Source organism: Podarcis filfolensis, assembly GCF_964270895.1.
Source record: "Podarcis filfolensis genome assembly, chromosome: 5".
Lineage (NCBI taxonomy): Eukaryota > Metazoa > Chordata > Lepidosauria > Squamata > Lacertidae > Podarcis > Podarcis filfolensis.
In genome coordinates, this window is record NC_139608.1 from 35,199,664 (window position 1) to 35,221,954 (window position 22,291).

A 22,291-nucleotide genomic window follows, 5' to 3' on the forward strand; every position below is an offset into this window, starting at 1 on the left:
CACAAGCTGGGTAAAGATTTCTGAGATCAGCAGTACTTCCCTGATATTCTATGATATCATAGAATCATAGAATTGCAGAGTTGGAAGGACCCGAGGGTCATTTAGTCCAACCCCCTGCAATGCAGGAAGCTGAACACGTAGTTCCCCATCCAATTTGAAACCATACCAGAACCTACTTAGCTTTACCAATGTGCTAGCAGTTTTTTTGCTGCACCACTAGGAGGTGGTCATTCTTGAAGGAATGCTGCCTCAGTTCCTTTCCATTGCTCTGAGAACTCAGCAATTGTCTTATAGACACGTTTTACAAGTTTTATTCTTTTTGCAGATTTTAACTTTAAGTACGTTATTCAGATTTTAATTTTTTGGTTTTGTAACAAGTGCATATAAAAACCCCAAAAGTTCAGGAACACAGTGACTGGAAAATTTATTTGTGCTTGAGTTCCTACTCCTAACTACTGAAGTATTACTTTTCTCAACATAATCAAAGTAGAAAAAACCCCAAATTTTCTCTTTTCTGTTCTGTTCTTAGATAGAACCATATATGATACTGAAAGGCTGAATTTGTTTTGAATGTTTTGTAATGTCGATCCATCTTCACAACTTTTCTTTTAAAAATCAGTTAAAAACAAAACAAAAATGTGATTTTCCTGTGCATTTACATGCCTTAATTGGACAACAGGAAAAGGTGATAGGTAGCACAGCAAGAGCGAGTCCCCAGTCTGTTCCTACCTTTCCTGTAGCACCCCACTGTCATCTAGGATTCCCCTATGTCCACTCCATGCTGTTTCCCATTCTTAGGATGTGACAGATGTTTAGAGTGACTAATTGCCTTCCTACTTGGTTTACTGCTGATGTAATATTTGTGTTGTGTGTGTGTGTGCTTTGTCTCAGACTTTATTCTGGTATGGGAATCAGATTACCAGAATTTCGAAGGACAAGGTGATGTGGCCGAGAAATCAAATCGAAGGCAGAAGAGATCGCTTGAAATACATAGTGTGTGGCGGGAGAATTTTCTGAAGAAACTACAGAAGAAAGGGATTAGAATGGAAAAGGTAACTGGACTCTTCTGTTCTAGTATTTTGTGGTTTTTGTTTTGGTTAAGTGCTGGGCGTAGCGGGGTGGGAGAGATTTCTTCTTTTAGCTTTTTCTTGTTTGTTACTGATGTATCTGCCCTCCTCTTATTTAACCCTTTTAAAGTTCCTCTGCTCAAAATTGTACCCGAAGAGTAGAGGGCAAAACAAACTCAACTGTAAGCTCAGCTCCAGTTCCCCTCATCAACAGAGTCCTACTGGTCAAAACTGTGGTGGTGTTTGATTACTCACAAGGTTAAAAATTAAAGCATAACAATACGGGTGGGTCAATCTACATCCTTTCTGCAAATAGAGGTCCCAATACCAGCATTTTGTGTATTTATTTTATGGAATTATTTATACCCTGCCTTTTTTGTAGTCCAAAACATCTGGTGGGCACCAGATTGGTGTAGACTACACTAATGCAATAACATAGTTTCAGACATTTTTTTCCTACTGCATCACTGGTTTATGAATGTGTCTCTCAGTACTGTGGATATGACTCTAACTTTATGGCAGCCTTTCTCAACCTGTGGGTCCCCGGATGTTTTGGGACTACAACTCCCATCACCCCTAGCTAGCAAGGCCAGAGCTCAGGGATGATGGGAGTTGTAGTCCAACAACATCTGGGGACTCACAGGTTGAGAACCGCTGCTTTATGGGATCAAAGCTAGTAAACTCACTTTTGGGAAAGGAAAAGTTGAGATTAATTTCAGCATAGTATAGCTGTATAAAAGTACTGGAAACAGCTGCCCTATGATGCAGAGGGACAGCCACATACATTTGTCCTCAGCTGTAGAAGATTGCTTGAGTGCCTCATTAAAAAAAATACTTGTCTTACAAGGAATCTCCATGTAGCTGACTGATCCTATTGCTTCCCATCTCCTTTTTCCTTTCTAGCACATTGCCCAGAATGCAAGGAAGCTGGTGCACTTTATATTGCTGAGCGCTCCTTGGAGTGTGCTCTGTTATTATGCTGAGGACCTCAGGCTGAGGGTTCCCTTGCAGGTGAGAATGTTATGGAGCTTAAATGCCAGTGGGTCAAACTTTGTTCTCTGCTTAGGTTGTAAGTTTCAAGGTGGAAATGCTTCTGAAAACCAGTTGCTGGAAAACACAGGAGGGGGGGAAAGTGTTCTTGTGCTTGAGTTCCGCTTGCAGGTTTCCCACAGGCATCTGGTTGGCCACCGTGCAAACAGTATGCTGGACTAGCTGGGCCAGGTCCCTGCAGTGCTTGTCGGAGGCCCAGTCCTGTTCTTGGCATGACAGCACAAGTCGGGCAACTCTCTTAGCCAATCTCTTGCGGAAGCTGGCTTGACTTATTTTTTAAAGGTAAAGGGACCCCTGACCATTAGGTCCAGTTGTGGATGACTCTGGGGTTGCAGCGCTCATCTTGCTTTATTGACCGAGGGAGCCGGTGTACAGCTTCCGGGTCATGTGGCCAGCATGACTAAGCCACTTCTGGTGAACCAGAGCAGTGCACAGAAACGCAGTTTACCTTCCTGCCGGAGTGCTACCTATTTATCTACTTGCACTTTGATGTGCTTTCAAACTGCTAGGTTGGCAGGAGCAGGGACCAAGCAACGGGATTCGAACCGCCGACCTTCTGATTGGCAAGCCCTAGGCTCTGTGGTTTAACCCACAGTGCCACCAGCGTCCCGACTTATTTTTTAGGTCTTGCTAAATCCATTAATCAAACCCCACATTTACTAATACCAGAAATTATGGGGAGAACCTGGTAACCAAGAATTTTAGGAGAAACCTTCCACCTGCAAACCCATAACAACGCAAACAGCAAAAGGGGCGGTAAGATTGTTGTTCCTGGACGGTGTCTTATCAGACTGCAGGTGGAGGCGGGGGCTGCATATTTAAATGCTACCCCATTAAAAAGTTTTTCTACATAGCATTCTATGTTGGAAACAAGAGTAGGCAAGAATCTGATTGTGGAATCTAGTTTCTATGTACAGGCTTTTGTTTTTATTAGGCAAAAGGTTGTGTCATTTGGCCCTCCACCAAAAACCCATGGGTCCCCTCTTCCTTGAAACTGGGCTTGAAAGAAGCTTTCTGTTGTAGCCAATAGAATAGTGTTACAAAAGCTGGGTGCCTGCCCCTCTCTGCCAAGTGGTGGCAAGAGCCAGGGGGTCCCAGGCACACACACACAGGGTCTATGTCCCTTTGGGGGATAGAAGACACGGTGGAGACTGTTCTGGCTTTAAGAAATATGGTTTAATCACCTATTTCCACCTTACGTCTGCACTGATCTTATGGTATGGTCCTTACCTGAAGCAGTTGTTCAAGCAGTTTTGCCAGCATCCCCTTCCAGCTTTTCTTCCTCCTCCTTCTTCCCTGAAATCTCTTGCCCTCCCCCAGAGCAGTTACCCTGGCAACCTCCCAAATTCCCAGTCTCTAGTCACACGTGGGGCAGGGGGGGAGGAGTTCCCTTGTATTGTTAATGGCCCTCTACGAACTGTTGCTCAGTCCCAGCTCCTGCCAACCTAGCAGTTCAAAAGCATGTCAAAGTGCAAGTAGATAAATACCGTATTTTTCTCTCTATAACACTCACATTTTTTCTCCTAAAAAGTAAGGGGAAATGTCTGTGCATGTTATTGAGCGAATGTGTGGTCCCTGGAGCCGACTGGCCCGAGTGCAGGGGCAAAAATCAGATCGCACGCTGCAGAGAGGAGGCTGCTGCTTTCCTGCATTCTGCCTCAGGGTCTTATTGCCCACCCTCTTCTGTTTTCAGTTGCTTTGTTTACAAAGTTGTAAAAGCTGTTTTCGGTTGCTGTGGTTACAAAGCACAGAGCCACATGGATTCTCAGGATTTTTGCATTGGCCTACCCCAAACTCACCATCAAATCACATGTCTGTGGCCGCAGCATGAAGCACCAAAATGATACATCCACTGTTTCATTCAGAATTTTTTTCTTGTTTTCCTCCTCTAAAAACTATGTGCGTGTTATGGTCAGGTGCGTGTTATAGAGCGAAAAATATGGTAGGTACCATTCCGGCAGGAAGGTAAATGGCATTTCCGTGCACTGCTCTGGTTTCGCCAGAAGCGGCTTAGTCATGCTGGCCAAATGACCCAGAAAAACTGCCTGCAGACAAATGTTGGCTCCCTCGGCCAGTAAAGCGACATGAGTGCCGCAACCCCAGAGTTGTTCATGACTGGACAGTTGTCAGGGGTCCTTTACCTTTTACGAAAAGCTTGGCCTGTCGATCAACATCCAAAAAACCAAAGTGCTACACCAACAAGTACAAAATAACCCCTCTGCAGTGCCACAAATCCAACTCAATGGCATAATGTTGGAAAGTGTCAATCACTTCTCCTACCTGGGCAGTTATCTTTCCACAAGGGCTGACGTTGATGCCAAAATCCAGCATCGCCTGAGCTCTGCGAGTGCGGCTTTCTCCCGATTGAAGTGCAGAGTGTTTGAGGACCGGGACATTCAAAGGGAAACCAAAATGCTTGTTTACAAAGCTATCGTACTACCAACCTTACTGTATGCTTGTGAAACATGGACCACTTATAAATGCCATCTCCAACTCCTTGAAAGATTCCATCAACTGTGTCTCTGAATTTTTTTACACATCACTTGGGAAGACAGGCGAACTAATACCAGTGTACTGGAAGAAGCAAAGATCACCAGTGTTGAAGTGATGATTCTTCAACATCAGCTTCGTTGGACTGGTCATGTTATGCGGATGCCTGATGATTGTCTTCTGTGTGTATGTGTGGTACCCACAAATGGGCCCAAAAAGGTTGCCAACTCCTGCTTTCACAGAACCTCAGGTTCTTTCACCTTCTGCTTGGTCTTGCCTGTGTTATTTCTCTTTCCTCCCTCACTTGTATGCAGACTGTTAAGAGTGTCCCTCGCCTTGCACCTGCTTAGCATATGTACAGTAGAGCTATTTGTTGCTTTATCCCTCAGGTTGTGCCCAATATTCAGGCTGTAGCTAACTGGTCTCACAGGTTGCTGGTGAAGCTGGGCATCCCCAATATGCTCTATGATGAGGTTCCTAACTTTCCCTTGGATTACTACACCTGTCATTTCAAGGCAAATAAATTACCCTGGTAAGAATTTGGAATTAATTATTCTTTGGCCCACCCTCTTCCCAAATTAGAGCAGACATTCAGCTATATATAAATGTCACTATTTTGGTTTTATTTGCTGTTTTTGATTTTCCACTATCTGCTGCTTTCATGGTTCTTTTATTTGTAGCACCTTCTCGTGGCTTTTATTGATGTTGGGAGATGGCTTTTGGAAAGCTCCCTCAGGGGCTCTTCATGTGGAAAAACAGGACAAAATTTTCAGAAATACATCTTACTTTAAGGTTGCAATTCTATATCCACATACCCGGGAGTAAGCCCCAAGAAACTCGGATGGACTTCTTAGTCGACATGGTTAAGACTGCAGTTTGTGGATAGAAAAAAGTCACAATACCAGTCATATTTGGGGGTCAAGTGTACCTTAGTAAACCCATGTGAACAAGATACCTCATGGATGTTATTAGGCATGACCCCACTTGCAAGTTTAAAGGTATCATGCCTTTATTGAGACCTTCCCTTTTCCAATAAGACAATATAGTTACACAGAAGTTTTGTTTTTCATGTATTACACATATTTTCCTTTTAGGATACAACTCCTTCCAAGTCTGCTTACAGTAAACCTTAAACTAAACTTTAATCTTAAAAACCACAACGAACAACATAAATATATTAAGAAGTAATCAGGATCCCCCCAACAAGGCAGTTGGTGATAGAATGGCCTAGTGGGGTGAGGGAGGGGAGACCAAGTGAATCGGGCCTTGATGCCATCTTCTTCAATATCGCATCCTTCTCTCTCTAAAATGTTCTGCATATTGACGCTTGTTTTATATTCTATTATACATCACCTAGAGACTTGTTGCATGAGGCAACTGATAAATAAGTAACTGGGGTCAACAGTGCTTCACAAACTATATGTGAGGATCTGAGGGCTTATGTACACTTTACTTTCCTCTGCTCTTTCCAGGCCAGGTATCCTCTGAGATTTAAAACTCTGTGTCCGAACTCCCTTTTTTCTGCTCTGGAGCTTTCTTTGCAACCTGTTCTTTAAAGCTCAGTTGGAGCAAACGTCAATCCACAGAAAACCCAAATTGACGTTTGCTCCAATTCAACTATAAACAGTGCGTTTTGTGGAGAAAACTTGGGGCAACACAATGCACCCCCACATGCTCTGACATGGAGCATTAAAGCATGGACCTCTGCCTGGAAAGAACGTGGCAAAAGCTAAGTGTGAATAAGCCTTAATTATCTCAGAAGTTTTTTAAATACACACATTATATTTTACCAATAACTTCTCCTTTTCTCGGGTTGCATACACATTGCGTATACATTTAAATCACATTCAGAGTACATTTCTCCCCTCAAATAATTCTGAGCACTGTAGTTTACCCCTCAGAGAGTTACAATTTCCAGTAAGCTTTAACAAACAACCATTTTCGTGAGGGGGGAAATATGCTGTGAATGCAGTTTAAAGTTTCAGTGTGTATGCAGCCTTGGTGTTAGAAGTGGTAAGCTCTACGATTTCTGAGGCTGCCTCTCTTGACATTCCTGGTGATCTGCATATGTGTCTAGTCTTTTTTGATCAGAGATCTATAGTCTAGACCATGCAGTATTCTGCATATTCGTTAAGGATTAAAAATTATTACAGTGGTACCTTGCTTTTTGAACGTAATCCGTTGGAGTTCTGAAACGTTTGAAAACAGAAAACTCAATAGCCGACAACTAGGCCTCAGGATTTTGCACTCAGCGGAAGCCTCGTGGCATGTTCTACTTCCGAGGCATGTTCGAAAACTGAAGCATTTACTTCCGGGTTTACGGCATTCGAAAACCAAAATGTTCATCAATGGAGACATTTGAAAACTGACGTACCACTTTATTTGGGGTTAAAAGCAATTATTCTCTCCTGTTGTGCAAGCTCTGCTTTGAATTTTCAGTAAATTGTTGTTGTTGTTAATATTAAACATTTCTCTCCAAGGTTTCTTGGGAGTGAACATCATGATACCTTCTTCAACAGCACACAGCGACACAGAATAGTAAGTCCCAAGTCCACATGGCGAAATGAATGCAAGCCTGGTGAAGTATGCAATGGGAACTGGAACTTGACTGCAGCTTCAGCACTCTTGATGGGTTTTGATATCCACCCAGTATGGTTACTGACTGAGCACAGAATCAAACAAACAAACATTTTACTTTTTCCCCTCATCCTGGCCTTTATTCTCTCTCTCCTTATTCAGTTTTTATCTGCTATTTTCTTCTTTGGTTGTGACTTTTTCTCCCTTCATCTCTCTGTACAACGCCTGGCCTGTTTTGCCATTTCATTGGTCTCAAGATTCCCTTTCCTACTTCTTAACTGAGTGTAGCAGGTAGATTTATCTGTGATGACATTATGTTAAAAAAGGTAAAGAAAGAAAAACCAAGTCCTGTCATCCAAATTAAAGTATAGCCAGACTCCTGATAATGAGAGAAGGAAATGTAAAGTGAGAAGTAGAATATGAACAGTTAATCAGAATGATGGTGGAGAGGTACTATTGCAGATTTACTTTTTTAAAAAATATGGATGATGGCTGCTAACTGTAGAAGTCAAAATAACCTCTTTGTGCTTCCCTTCAGCTATATGAGATCCTGGCCACCACGTCATATGGCAACCCAAAGGAAGGGCAGGTTGGAATAGAAAGGCTGCTGAATGAGGAGGTCTTCACAGCTGCATTCCCATTGCATGATGTAAGTTGGCAAGTGCTCTTCCTATTCCACTTTCAAATGGGTTAGTTAGCCCATAGTGACACTGAAATAGAAAACAGGGAGATTTGAAAACATGAGCAGGCTGGCAGTGGCCTCAGGCGAAGGTCTTTCCATCATCACCTGCTACCTGACCCTTTCAAAAGTGTGGTGAACCTTTGGCCCTCCAGTTGTTGCTGAACTACAAATCCCGCCAGCTCTGTCTATTGGCCATGCTTACTAGGGCTTGGCGCTGTAGGTTAAACCACAGAGCCTAGGAATTTGCTGATCAGAAGGTCGGCGGTTCGAATCCCTGCGACGGGGTGAGCTCCCGTTGCTCGGTCCCTGCTCCTGCCAACCTAGCAGTTCAAAAGCACATCAAAAAGTGCAAGTAGATAAATAGGTACCACTCTGGTGGGAGGGTAAACAGCATTTCTGAGCACTGCTCTGGTTCGCCAGAAGCGGCTTAGTCATGCTGGCCACATGACCTGGAAGCTGTATGCCAGCTCCCTCGGCCAATAAAGCGAGATGAGCGCTGCAACCCCAGAGTTGGCCACGAATGGACCTAATGGTCAGGGGTCCCTTTACTTTTACTAGGGCTGATGGGAGTTATAGTTCAGCAACAACTGGAGCACCAAAGGTTCCCCCCACCTGCTTTAACTGGAGATGCCAGGGTGCCTTCTGCATGGTAATGACCCTGCCACTGATTTTGTGGAAATGTATGTCTCCAAGGACATCACAAAACTGTTCACTCTCAAGTATACAATCTTCCTGAAACAGCAGAATACAGGACGTGCTAATTATGTATATAGGGAACAGGATCCTATGTAAAGTCTAGAGTGGGAATTGTATACAATGAGCTCCACTTTAGAGTGCACTTCCTTGCTGCAGACTGCTGTTTATATTGGCTAAACAGTTGTGCCTACATATTACCATAGATGGCAAAGAATCAAATGATCTCTTTTAAATCTTCAGCTAGGTCTTTTAAGTAGGCATTTTGCTCCTTTACAATACTGTAGTAATTTCACAAAGAGAACTTCATTAAACCCAAGGTGAGGCTTCTTCAGGTATCTGCAATGGCACAGGAAAAGTGAAACTAAAGTAATTATTTTGGCCCTAGGCAAATGTTACGGAACATCACCAAATGCAAACAAATAGATATACTGGATTCTTTCCTTGTAGCCTAAAAACACCAGCCTTATTTGGCTTGCATTTGCCTTTGATCTGTCTGCATTTGGAATGGAATAAAGATTTGCAGGACTTGCTGAGCTTTCAAAATCTGAGTTCTGACCTACTTTGGGAGCTAAACAGCTATTTGCTTTATTTTAAAAATGAGTAAATTTGATGTAGCAGAGTTTGAGAACCCTGGCTTTAAAGCTCATGAATTATTCTGACTGTGCTGTAGATAGTTGGGGGGAGAAATTCAGTTCAGTTTGCATCACAATGCGAGCTTACCCAGTTTGTTCTTTCCAAAGCAATACATGAACCAAAACGCAGCCGTCCTTCAGAATTTGCAATTGATGTGGAAAAATGGGAAACTGGACTTAAGCTTGGAAAGATGAAAAACTGAGTGAAACCAAATTTGACAGATTCCTTCATCCCTAGCTGAGTGTAGAGCATCTGACAGGGTTTTGGCAAGCAGAACCCACCCCTTTCAGTTATCATCTAAATATCTCCTTGATTGTTCGGAAGACAAACAATATACTTACAGTTTTGGATTTTGTCCATGCAATTCTGTGAAAGAGTGAATAGGTTTAATACTGGGCACCCCGTTTTCTCTGTTACAAATGAGGAAGCGTTGTTTTTTTGTTTTTGTTTTTAAATACATATTAAAATTGTGACCTGTTCATGAAGGCTGCAATTGATTATTCTATTTTAAAAAGATACGTTATTCAACTCTTAACAGGGAATTTCTGCAAGTTAATATAAAACACAACACATTTTAAACAAATCTGTACTTGATATGGGTACTTTCCCTCTTCTGCCAAAAGGGTCCCTACAAGATTCCCCAGAAGGAGATTCCCCATACTCAGCTAAATCAGAGGCAGATTCTTTTCCACTACTGGGCCCAGTGGCGTAAGTGGAATAAGTACCAGCCATTGGATCACATCCGCAGGTACTTTGGGGAGAAGATTGCTCTCTACTTTGCCTGGCTTGGTGAGTAAAAGGCCGCTTATGTCCATTTCCCTAGCATCTTGTTCTAGTGCCAAACTGAGCCCAGCATAGTTATTCTGAAATGGATTCCCCTCCTATTTGCTCCATAGGCCATAGCTGTCAACGTTTCCCTTTTTTAAAGGGAAATTCCCTTATTCCAAATAGGATTCCTTGCAAGAAAAGGGAAAAGTTGACAACTATGTCCATAGACATGGGCATGTCAGTCAGTATAAACTGTTAGCCTGTTCTCCAACATGGCAAAAATGTGTATTTTAGTAAGCCAGGTAACTGGTAATGGAGAACTGGGGGCATTTCAGCATTACAGACTTTAACTGGTTTTGTAGTCATTCCCTGGAACTAAAGGAATTATGATTCACTGGAGGAAGAGATCTGGAATCTCTGACAACAATATAGTTGTCAACTATTCTGTGGGAAAAGGCATGACTGGGTAGTATAAAACCAATATAAGTCTGTAGTGTAGAATAGTGTTTTAAAAGCGTGATTCATTTTGCTGTATGCAACTAAGAAAGTTTGCCCATGGAGGAAATAGATCAGTGCTTTTCTTGCAGTCAGAATGCACCCATTCACATCCCTAGTCCTAGCACTTTGCTATGCTTGGAAATATAAGCCTTTTTTGTAAGATGGGTCCTTTCCACAAAATGAATTAAATTGGTTCTGGCTTTCTGGAAAGCAAGTTGGTGATGGGCAACAGTTAGACATAGGTAGTGAGGGCTCCCCTTCTGCAGTTCTAATATGCTTTTACCTCTCTTCATTTAGGTTTCTACACTGGGTGGCTTTTGCCAGCAGCTGTAGTGGGGACACTAGTCTTCATAATAGGCATATTTATGATGCTTGATGACATCCCTACGTAAGTTCTAATTTCTTCTCTTCTTTCTCACTTTTCTGCTTGTAAAACCATTGACAAGCCATTTGGCTTTGTAACCCCCGGCTTTTTCACAGATCTGGAGCAGAATGTGGCAGAGATTTCTGCTCATTAGAAATAAGTTCCTTAGGGATATCAATAGAATGTGAACGGTGGCTTTGCCTATGCAGCTAGTGTTAAGTAGTACCTAATGTGGCCATACCTTGCAAGAATGGGAAAGGCAGCCTTAGGAACAGCAAGAGCCAAAGGCCAGAAAAACAAAGTGTTTTTTGAAGAGAAGCTATGAGTCAGTAATTTTAATGTGGTGGGTTAATTGCTTTTTTCCTACCCTTTTATTTTTGCTCCCATTTGCACAACAGGAAGGAGATCTGTACCAGTGAGGGGAAATACAACATGTGCCCACTCTGCAAAGTCTGCCCCTATTGGAACCTTTCCACCATTTGCCCAATGTTTCAGGTACAGTTTGTGGCTCTGGGACAGCGCTGATTCAAGCATAACGGTGAAGCATTTGTCAACACTTCATTAAAGTCATGTGTTAGATTAGGAGTACGTTGTGTGTTCTCAGATAAAGGGTTACACAGAAAAGTACATTGGATTTACTGTGATATGCTGATCTTCTACACTTCCATGTGGTTCAGATAGCCTCCTCCACGCTTACTTTGCCTTGAGCCTATGTACTTGCCCACAGACTCAAGGCAAGACATCAGCTATGTGCTATCAGCTTCCACGTAAAAAATAATTTGATCCAGCCTCTGTTCATGTAGCATTTGTTCACCAGCATTAAACCGATACTCAATCTTTCACATTGCGTAACACAACTTTTTGAACTCAGGGCTTGCTTTTAGTGCATAATGCAACTAGCTCCGCCTTTATCTTTTGGGGCCAAACTACATGCAACGTCAGCAGGCCCATGTCTTAAAATGTAGGTTTGCCTTTAAATGCATGTAAAGTGGGTGACTGAGATTTAAAGGGACTTGTGGGCAGGGAAGGTTTAGCAGGAACCGTGTTTGTCCCCCTTTGCTTCTTTAAACCACACCCCTGCTCCTCACTTTGTGATTTGGGTAGAACTGCATTTTAAAAACTGGGCTATCTGTAGTTTGCCCTTGATACAAATTCAACTCTGTCCCAGTCTAAGAGTGTCTTGGCACATGCTTAAGTGCAGCTCCTTCCCTTTTTTCCCTATTCTTTTCAGGCTGGTCGCCTCTTTGATCATGGTGGGACTGTCTTCTTCAGTATCTTCATGTCTTTATGGGCAGTCACATTTCTTGAGTACTGGAAGCGGCTGAATGCTACCTTGACATACCGCTGGGACTGTTCAGACTTCGAAGATATCGAGGTACTAGCCTTGGGGGGGGGGCCTCTAATACCACAAAAGCCCAACGGTGACACAGAGCCCACTTCAGGTTTCCTTTGTTGTAGGAACGTCCACGGCCCCAATTCACTGCTATGGCACCCATGACAACCACAAATCCAATCACTGGAGCGGAGGAGCCCTATTTCCCCACACGGAGCCGTTTCAAAAGAATCATGGCTGGATCAATGGTCATCATCATGATGGTGAGGGAGCTGCTGTTTGAGGGTGGAGGCGTCAAATAGGATGCAATCCTCTTGAGTAGGGATAGGGGAGCAATTTGATATTTTGCAATGCAGCTCTCCAACCAATGTTTACAAAAATGCATACATTAGGTAAAAGATGTGTTCAGTTGAATATATTAGTGAACCTAACATAAAAATGCATTATATTAAGTCTGCTTAAGTCCAAGTCTGCTGTGGCTGTGGGAGAAGCCAGAGCCTCATGGGTGTTAATGCAGTGAACCCCACTATCATAGGCTCAGGTTGTATATATGTGTAAATAAACCATATATCATAAAGACATTACAGTCTCTACTGTGCCTCATTTCTAAAAGGAAACACATACCCTGGGTAAGTGCACCTGGTACCCCTTGAATCTCACACCACTCAGGGAGATTGAGATGGCATGTAACAATATGTTATTTCTGCCCTCCCTTCCTCTCTCTTGGTTACCATTACTACTTCTTGCTTTTTGTTTGGATCAAAAGCCAAGGAAAAAGCCACTCAGAAGGGAGGAAATCACGGTTTCTATGTCTGTTGTGGCTTCTATGGTCATTATTGATGACTGACTCCTCACTGACACTCTTCTGCCTCACTAAGGGCAGTTCCACACAACACATTTAAAGCATATCCAATGCACATTTAAACCAGACGATTCCCACCAAAGAATCCTGGGAATTCACTGAGTGACTTTAGGCGAGTTGCTATGCCTTGCAACCTAACCTACTTCACAAGGTGGTTGTGATAAAAAGTTGATTCTATGGAGGAAAGACATGATGCAAATGTAAACAGATAAAAAGAAATAAAAATCAGATAAAACCACATGCCACCTTGAGCTCGTTGGAGGCAGGAAGGATGGATATAAATGTAAGTAAATAAGTAAAGAAAAAGTCCTCCCCAAGTCAGATCCATTTACAATAATAAGACCGCAAACTCATATTATTAGTACTCATTCAGCCTGGTTCTGTCTTCAGATTGCTGTGGTGGTGATGTTCCTGATTTCGATAATCCTTTACCGGGCCATCATTGCCGTAGTTGTAGCCAAGTCTGGGAAATACCTTCTCGTAGCTTCGGTAAGACACTTCCATGACTCTCTACCACTCTAGCTTAGGTGTGCTATTTGCATTTGGACTTCACATTCTCTCCTGTTTCCCCCTCTTAGGCTTCTCGTATTGCTAGCCTCACTGGCTCAGTGGTGAACCTCCTCTTCATCCTCATCCTATCAAAAATTTACACTTCACTGGCACTTTTTCTTACCAAGTGGGGTAAGTAGGCTGTATCTGGAAACACCGAAGCAGGTTCTCAACCTGAAGGTGCAGCTTCTTGAACCAAAACATTAAACCAGGGCTTGAATTTGTGGGAGAGGGGCAGGGGCAGGTAAATAGAAGATCTTTATTGAAATCCACAAGCCTTACTTCCTAACTCACCCTAATATTAACTAAATTGTGCCTTGCCATAATCTTCTAAAAGCACCAGCTAAAGTGGGTGGCACTAAACGTTTTTATGGTGGTGCATAGAATCTGGAATCCCCAAAAGAGGATTTTTTTACTATCTTCTTAGTGCTTGGTTTAGATCTTTGCTGTGAATTTTGGATGACATTTTGGAATATTGTCTTGCTCTGACCTTTATAGTTGTTTAAAAGTCTGCCTCTTATTTTTCCTGCACATTTTTCCTGTTTAAATTTTGGGATCTTGATTGCATGAGCATCTCCCTCATTAGTAGGCAACCCTCTACAGACATCTGCACTCGGTTCACAGGCATCCAGAGAAGGGTCTGAGTGGGTCTGGGGGCACAGCCTCACTCTCCTTCCATACAGTACCACTACATGTAAAATAAAGGCGTGAATATGGCTTAAATCAGAAATTACAAGAGTTGTTTTTCGTCCATCTCAGTCACAGTATTTAATTAAACTAGAAGGTACTTGCAACCCACAATGTGCATTAGAATTCTGTGACACTGAGATGGTTGGGGGTGGAGTTTGAGTCACCTTTGTTCACTTAAAGAACTAAGGATGCTCCTGTTGTGATTTACCACTGAGAGGGCTTGGAAGTTCCCATCGTTCTCGTGGTACTCTATTATGTTTTTTCTTCCATAGAGATGCATCGTACACAGACCATGTTTGAAGATGCGTTCACCTTCAAGGTGTTTGTCTTTGAGTTCATCAATTTCTACTCCTCTCCCATCTACATTGCGTTCTTTAAGGGCAGGTAAGCTGTTTTGGAGATGGGCAGCTTCTCTAAAGTGGATGCCATTTTCCTGTGTGGCCTGGGCATACTTGAAAGACTCATCTGCACCATTGAAATATGCCCCTACTACACGCTCAAATTTGTATAATACTGTATCCTCCTTCCCCATAATTCTGTTTCCATAACATGATATCCCATCTGCATTCAATTTAGAGAACAGGACTGCTTTCATTAGTGTGGGAAGGATACAGACATACTATTGCCTACATACTATTGTAGGTGATTTAACCATGGCCAAACTAGGAGGAGAGCCGTATCTCTTGGCTGTGCTGTGAGAACAGGATGCTGGACTAAATGGGCTATTGGCCTCACCCATCAGGCTCTTCTTAAGTTCTGCACCCCCCCCAACAATAAAAAGCTCTGCAATGTTTTTCAACACTGGGTCTCCATGTGTGTTTAGAAAAATCATTAAACTGCCTAACCAAATCTATACATATATATATTTCTATGGTGTAGATGTTGGGCTGAAACTCCCATCATCCCCAGTCAGCTTAGTCAATGGCCAGGCATGTTGGGAGTTGTAGTCCAGACATATCTGGGGACCCAAGGTTGAAGAGCAGTAGTCTAGGCCACACAGAAAGAGAGTGGAACTCAAGAAGGTGAGGACTTCTAGCCGTTCTTTTGAAGTTGTGGTCTTGCTCCACCACTCTTACCCTCATCCAAGTTAAATTCAGTAGCAAATTGATGCTTCTTCTGATCCAGCCAAGTCTCAGATGTAGCAAAACTCAAAATTCAGCAGGAATTCTAGCTGCAAGTAGTTGCTATTGATAGCCATTGAGGAAAAAGTGAGGCCCTGTTGCCATCTACTGCCCAGAAGTAGTTATAATTTATAATGCGAATCCTCAGCGGTGAGTATTAAAAAGTCAGACTGGTAGGTGAACACAAGACTGAATGTGCCAGCTATGTTAGTTTGTGATGTTTGCAATGACCTGGGGATCCTGAATCCAGGCATAGCTGGAAGGTTATGGTGGAAAAACTGATTTCTTCGGGTCAAACTAAATATTATGCACAAATAGTAAAACTCTACAGACCTTAAAAGAAGAAAAAGAAGCTATTAGGAGGTAGTGGTTTGAAGTAGAGAAGTCCTGGAGGAGATCTTGACCTGTAAGTAAATGTTGCATATAAATGTGTGTAATAAAATCAATTGGACCATATTTAGGACACATCTAAAAACCTGGCTACCTGTGAGGGTGTGAACAGGCAGGGGAAAGGTTAAGCACCTCTCAAGGCTTCTCTGCTTCAAATTGTCCCTGGCCAAACTGACATTTTCTAAAAAAGAAACGGGAAAAAAAGAAAAAAGATGAGGCCCTTCTGGTTGTTCTGCAACCTGCAGAGATCTTTTTGTGCATTTTCAGTAGGGAGGCTTTCTTATTGAATTAAGGCAGGCACCAGCACTGATGGCATTTTGGTGTCTGCTAAAAATCATTTGTTCTTTTAAGCCTTTGTTGGACATTGATATTTCGACCCAATGTTTGCTGCCATGTTATTTATTCTGTAAATAAGTTTTAATGTTGTTTTGCACACCACCTTGTGATTGTTGTACGAAAGACAATTTAGAAATCATTAAAATAAAAATCAGCAAGGGACCGTTGCGGATTCTTATGTACATGCTTGGAGAGAGAGCGGGGAATTCCTGCCCCCCTTTCCCTTTAATGTGTTTGGACCACCTGAAGTTAGTGCTTTTCAGGATTATTGCTGTACAGTGGAACCTCGTGTTACGTACCGTCCTCCTTGCAAACGCTGCGGGTTACGAGCTCTGCTAACCCGGAAGTAGATGCTCCTGGTTGCAAACTTTGCCCTGGGATGCGAGTGGAAGTCATGTGCCAGCAGCGTGGCAGCAGCAGGAGGCGCCATTAGCGAAAGCGCGCCTTGGGTTATGAACCGTTTCGGCTTAAGAGCGGCCCTCCGGAATGAATTAAGTTTGTAACCGGAGGTACCACTGTACTGCTCTTTTCTATGAGTCTGAGGGTTGTGTTGGCTGAGCCATTTGAGGCAGCAAATGGCTCAGAAGGCGCCTTGTGATTGGTTACAATAGATGGCATTCTGGTCTCTTTATGCACAGAGTAGGGTGTTTATGCCTCGTGTAAAGAAAGACCTTGCAGCTGACTGTCTTGGCCTTTTATTTTTATACTTTCTTCACCTTCAGGTTTGTAGGCTATCCAGGACGCTATTCCACATTGCTGGGTATCCGCAATGAAGATGTAAGTATCTAAAAAGAGAGCAGTGCAGGACATGGACTCTAGAAATAACAGCTGATTAGGGGTTGTTCTAGAGTGGCTGGCACCATTAGCAGCCCGTAAGGTATGTTTAAGACTGGAGTTAAACTCTGTATAATAAATGCAGCAATAAAATAAAGAAGGCACCCTCTTTGGGTCAGCCATTCCAAAGGCAGAGGCCAGATAAAGAGGGCATCAGGCTCAATGCTGGGAGTGGATGTTTCTCTAAAAACCAAAATAATCCCTCTTCTAGCTCCATCTATCCAATGTCAAGTGCTTTTAGCCAGATTATTATTATTATTTATTGAATTTATATCCCACCCTTTATCCTTAAAGAGCACAGGGCAGCAAACAGATATACCATTTAAAAACAAAACAAAGCAGAAACAGATTTAGACGTTCTGAAAGCAATTACATTTAAGGACATACAATTAAAAAGACTCATTCATTCTTTCCTTCCCCGATGTTTTAATGTGGTGGAAATCTTTTAAGTAGGCATGATGTGCTCTGAGACCCCAGTGTTTGGTGTAGAGATTCCCAGGGGAGTAGAGAATTGAGGTTTCCTTTTCACCAGCAGCAAATGAAGTAGCTAACCTGTCTCTAGACTGTTTCTCTACAGATGAGGGATCACATGACTAAATGCTTCTCCATATAATTGTTTCTCTGCTGCATCATCCTTCTAAAGCCTCTCTCTGTTTTCTCCAGTGTGGTCCAGGTGGCTGCCTCATTGAACTTGCCCAAGAGCTGCTTGTCATCATGGTGGGAAAGCAAATAATTAATAATGTGCAGGAGCTCCTCATCCCGTGAGTCTTTGTGATCTTGTGCTTTGCTGCAATGGACTATCCAGATGTGGCCAGACCTGTAGAGAATCAACAAGATGAACAGACATATCATTCCCCAAAATATATAGATTTTCACTAATGTATTAATTTTCCTGCACATTTCCCCCTAACATAATATACATTTTTGTAAAGGTTTGATTGGAGAACTGCATCATAAAATCTGGATAAGTGCAAATTTTGAAGGAAGGCTATATTTCCGTTCTCATATTGTTTCAGGAAGTGCTAATTTGATATGCTGCTTTAAATGCAAACTGAATAATTTTTTCTCCTCCATCCCTACCTCAAGATGTTGTGGCACTACACCTCTGTCAGCCCTAGCCAACATGGTCCAGTGGTCAGGGAGGACAGTAGTTGTAGTCAAACAGCTTCTGAAAGATGCAACATTAGTTATTCCTACCCTATAGATTCAATTCTGGGGCTAGATCAAAACTCTGTCTAGGCCTAGATGCAGACATGTAGCCACTAATTGATCGTCTCTTGTTGAACAATAAGAGGGCAAAACCTGAACATGTTAACTGTGTCTTCTTGCTCTCCACAGGAAGTTGAAATCATGGTGGCAGAAGCGGAAGTCTCACTCTAAAAGGAATGAGGGCCAGGAAAGCTCCACGAAGCAGCTCTGGGAGAGTGATTACGAACTGCTGCCCTATGAAGGGCTCTTTAACGAATACCTGGAAATGGGTACGAATCATTTGGGAAGGAAGGAGATGAGCAACTGAGGACAGTTCCCTGGCAGTTGAGGGCTTAGTCTGTGTAAGTGCGTGAGGCACACTGAGTCCTGTATCTCGCTTTGACTATACCATGTTCTCAGGTCAACCGTTCTGGTTCAAGAGCACTTGTGCTTGTTCCACTCACCCTCCAGTTGGTAGCCCTAGAGGAGTGACAATTAGAATACATGGGGTCAAAAGCTTTACTCAGGTCAAAAGAGTGTGTGCATAACCTCCTAAGAAAAGGAACAACTTAGCAAATGCTATCCAAAGTTCCTGTGGACAGAATTCTTGTATGGGCTCATCTACATTATCTCTTGCATGGGATTTCTTTGTGCTTGCCTTCCCTTATAATGTCTTCTTTCTTTCCTCTTCAGTCCTGCAGTTTGGCTTCATTACCATCTTTGTGGCTGCCTGCCCCTTGGCACCTCTCTTTGCCTTGCTCAACAACTGGGTGGAAATTCGCTTGGATGCTCACAAATTTGTTTGCGAATACAGGCGGCCGGTTGCTGAGCGGGCCCAAGGCATGGGCATCTGGTTCCCTATCCTGGAAGTCATCACACACCTGGCAGTCGTTAGCAATGTGAGTAGCGCTGGGTCAGGGTTCTCTGCGTGCAGCAATGCTGAGCTGACTTAACGGTCTGACTTAACAGAAGGCAGCTTCCTGGGTTGCTATGACTTTGCAGAAACTTGATACACACGTTGTGTAAAGAAGTTGGAGTAAGACAGAAAAGTGGGTGGATGTGTTCCATTTAACACCTGGAAACGAAATGGTTCTTTAGACAGAGACTATTGTTGTGCCTATCTTGTTCCAGGCCTTTCTGATTGCCTTCACCTCTGACTTCCTCCCTCGGCTATATTACCAGTACACTCATGCCAGCGATCTACAGGGCTACATTGACTTCACCCTGGCCTATGCCCCAAAATCTTTTGTCCTGGAGCACAATGTCACATGCAGGTAGGATCTCCCACTTTTCTGTTTCAGCTGTCTTCCTCATGGGGGACATTGGACAGGTCCATTGCTTCTAAAATTAAACAGAGGGCAGGTTCTTGAGAAATAGCTTGCCTATTTTGGGACAAAGTGTTTTCTCAGAAAATCAGATTTTTTAAAAAATTGGAGGGGAGAATCATGGACTACTGCACATGGAATAACATACCACATACATCTGGTATGGCAACCATCCCTTGTGGGAAAACTGGTATAATATTCACCAAGAAACCAAATACAGTGAGATGTGTAGCATGTTTACTCAGAAGTACGTCTCTCTATGTTCTGTGGGAAACATAGGAAGTTACTTTATATCAGGGATCACCAACCCTTTTGAACTAGTTGGCATATTTCAAATTTTGACAAAATGGTGGGGCCATCAGTTTCAAAATGGCTGCCATGGGGGGTAGCATAACACAAAATGGCTACCATGGTGAGTGTGGTATAGGACGCAGAGGCAAGTATCCCAGTACAGTGGTACCTCGGGTTAAGAATTTATGGAGGTCCGTTCTTAACCTGAAATTGTTCTTAACCTGGGACACCACTTTAGCTAATGGGGCCTCCCGCTGCCGCCGCCGTGCAATTTCTGTTCTCATCCTGAAGCAAAGTTCTTAACCTGAGGTACTATTTCTGGCTTAGTGGAGTCTGTAACCTGAAGCGTCTGTAACCCGAGGTACCACTGTACAAGGAAAAACATACAAGGTAGCCACACCACTCTACAGAAATTGCTTAGAGGGTACCCACACATTTTGTCTTATAACTTTCTTTCTCGGAGGACTAGGTGCTATGTTGGTGACCCTTGCCTTATGCAGAGTCTGACAGTGTTGTTTACGGTGACTTGGCAGCAGTAGTCCAGGGTTTCAGGGGACATTCCCAGTCCTACTTAGAGACTGAACCTAGGATTTTCTGCATGCAGTGCATATGCTCTACTTCTGAGCTATGTTCCTTCCCACCAGGCTTGTTCACAGAAAAGCATGCATAGGAATTGCAGCCCTGAAAATAAGCATCTTTTGGCTCCCGCCCCCCCTTGCTATAACCAAGTGGACAGGAGACTTAATCTTTAGAATGACAACCAGGATCCATATGCAGCAAATCTACTCAGGTCTCTCTTAGTTTAACTAAAGGGAATTTAGTTGTGGCTTACAGGAAGGCATGGAGAGAAACAATAGACATTTAGTTTGTTTCCTGCAAATGTATGGTTGCAATGCTGACTACTTCAGGGCTACTCAGCATACCTCTTTAACTTACAGCTCTATCTCCACAGGTACAGAGCATATCGAGAACAAAGTGGCAGGTATTCACTAGAATATTGGAATCTACTGGCAATCCGCCTTGGCTTCATAATTGTATTTGAGGTATGTTTCCCTCCAAGTGTCCCCAGAATGCTGCTCTACAAACAAGAGGTCCCATTCATATCTACCCACCTATTACAGCACTTACCATATTTGGGCAGTCCTAGTTGGATTACATCACATGGTGGTGGAAGGACAAAAAAAAAAAAGTTGTGAAAAAGGGGTTGGGGAGATGAAATGGTTACTGGAATGTGCCTCTGCCCCCAAACATAACTTTTTGCACCGGCTCACTTGTTGTTTGCAGCCCTAATGTCATTATTTGTTTATAAAGACCCAGTGTCCTACAGTAAGGTAAAGGTAAAGGTACCCCTGACCATTGGGTCCGGTTGTGGCTGACTCTGGGGTTGCTGCGCTCATCTCGCTTTATTGGCCGAGGGAGCTGGCGTACAGCTTCCAGGTCATGTGGCCAACATGATGAAGCCGCTTCTGGCGAACCAGAGCAGCGCACGGAAACACCGTTTACCTTCCTGTTGGAGTGGTACCTATTTATCTACTTGCACTTTGAAGTGCTTTCAGACTGCTAGGTTGGCAGGAGCACGGACTGAGCAACAGGAGCTCACCCCGTTGCAGGGATTCGAACCGCCGACCTTCTGATCGGCAAGTCCTAGGCTCTGTGGTTTAACCCACAGAGCCACCCGCTTCCCTAGTGTCCTACAGTACAAGATGTCATATGTTGACTGGAGCCTCGGAGACAAGGTTCAAATCCCACTCAGCCATGAAACTCACTGGGTGATCTTGGGCCAGTCCCTGTCTCTTCACCTAACCTCTCTCATACGATTGTTGTGAATATAAAATGGGGAGGGACTAGAGTCATGTACTACACCTCAAGTTCCTTGGAGGAAAGGTAGGATATAAATGTAATAAATAAATAACCCCCCCTTTCCGAATTCACTTCAGACATTGGCACGTAGGCAACTCTGTTGTTAGTGTGTAGGACCTTAAAAAAAAAAAAGGAGCCAGCTGTGGTTGCAAAGAAGCTATTTAGCTGCCTTAAGTCCCAGTCCGGGGGAAAAAGGCAGGTGATGATGTCAGGAACTGGTGTTGAGACGGTTTTGATGGAGCTGCCGTTTCTGCAGAATTTAGCAGCTACTGCAGATCTGGTCCAGGCAAGATGTTAAATCGCTCCATCTGGATGAGGTCATTGCTACATCCTGGTCAAGAGTCTACTGACAGTGCCACCAGTGTGTGCCTTGTTCTGTAAATAATCTACAAATGCACCTTCTTGGTGCTAGTGGAAGTCCTCTATCCCAGCTTATTCAAAGGGAAATGAAATTTGTATAGTAGAGCAATTTATATCCCATGGGTAGCTTGCTCCGTGCTGATCTGTACGTAGTAAAACACAAACTACTTTTCTATTGAGTTTTGACTATTACACGTAATAAAGGGGTCACATTTTCAGACCACTGTAATAAAGCTACATGTGCACTAGTCCTGCTTTCTGGGACACAGGAGATCCCTTATCGTCTTTGATAAAGCACCCCTTAATTGGTGAGATAGGCTCCAGTCA

The 22,291-nt window shown here is 43.2% G+C and overlaps 1 protein-coding gene across 2 annotated transcripts in view; it reads left to right on the plus strand.

Moving 5' to 3' along the window:
- Positions 1–22,291, plus strand: part of ANO7 (anoctamin 7) — a 34,497-nt gene that overhangs the window by 9,261 nt on the left and 2,945 nt on the right. The window contains exons 4-22 of one of the 2 annotated variants that reach the window (XR_014548074.1): positions 892–1,052; positions 1,971–2,078; positions 4,997–5,139; positions 7,088–7,145; positions 7,723–7,833; positions 9,819–9,984; positions 10,759–10,849; positions 11,224–11,320; positions 12,057–12,200; positions 12,284–12,421; positions 13,411–13,509; positions 13,599–13,701; positions 14,532–14,643; positions 16,829–16,883; positions 17,604–17,701; positions 18,279–18,418; positions 18,822–19,027; positions 19,260–19,402; positions 20,683–20,787. Coding sequence is in view for 1 of the 2 variants with exons in the window: in XM_083613747.1 (XP_083469873.1) it covers positions 892–1,052; positions 1,971–2,078; positions 4,997–5,139; positions 7,088–7,145; positions 7,723–7,833; positions 9,819–9,984; positions 10,759–10,849; positions 11,224–11,320; positions 12,057–12,200; positions 12,284–12,421; positions 13,411–13,509; positions 13,599–13,701; positions 14,532–14,643; positions 16,829–16,883; positions 17,604–17,701; positions 18,279–18,418; positions 18,822–19,027; positions 19,260–19,402; positions 20,697–20,787 (2,264 nt within the window). In the remaining variant the exon portion in view is untranslated. The remainder of the gene's footprint in view (positions 1–891; positions 1,053–1,970; positions 2,079–4,996; positions 5,140–7,087; positions 7,146–7,722; positions 7,834–9,818; positions 9,985–10,758; positions 10,850–11,223; positions 11,321–12,056; positions 12,201–12,283; positions 12,422–13,410; positions 13,510–13,598; positions 13,702–14,531; positions 14,644–16,828; positions 16,884–17,603; positions 17,702–18,278; positions 18,419–18,821; positions 19,028–19,259; positions 19,403–20,682; positions 20,788–22,291) is intronic. The other variant, XM_083613747.1, reaches the window with a different exon arrangement.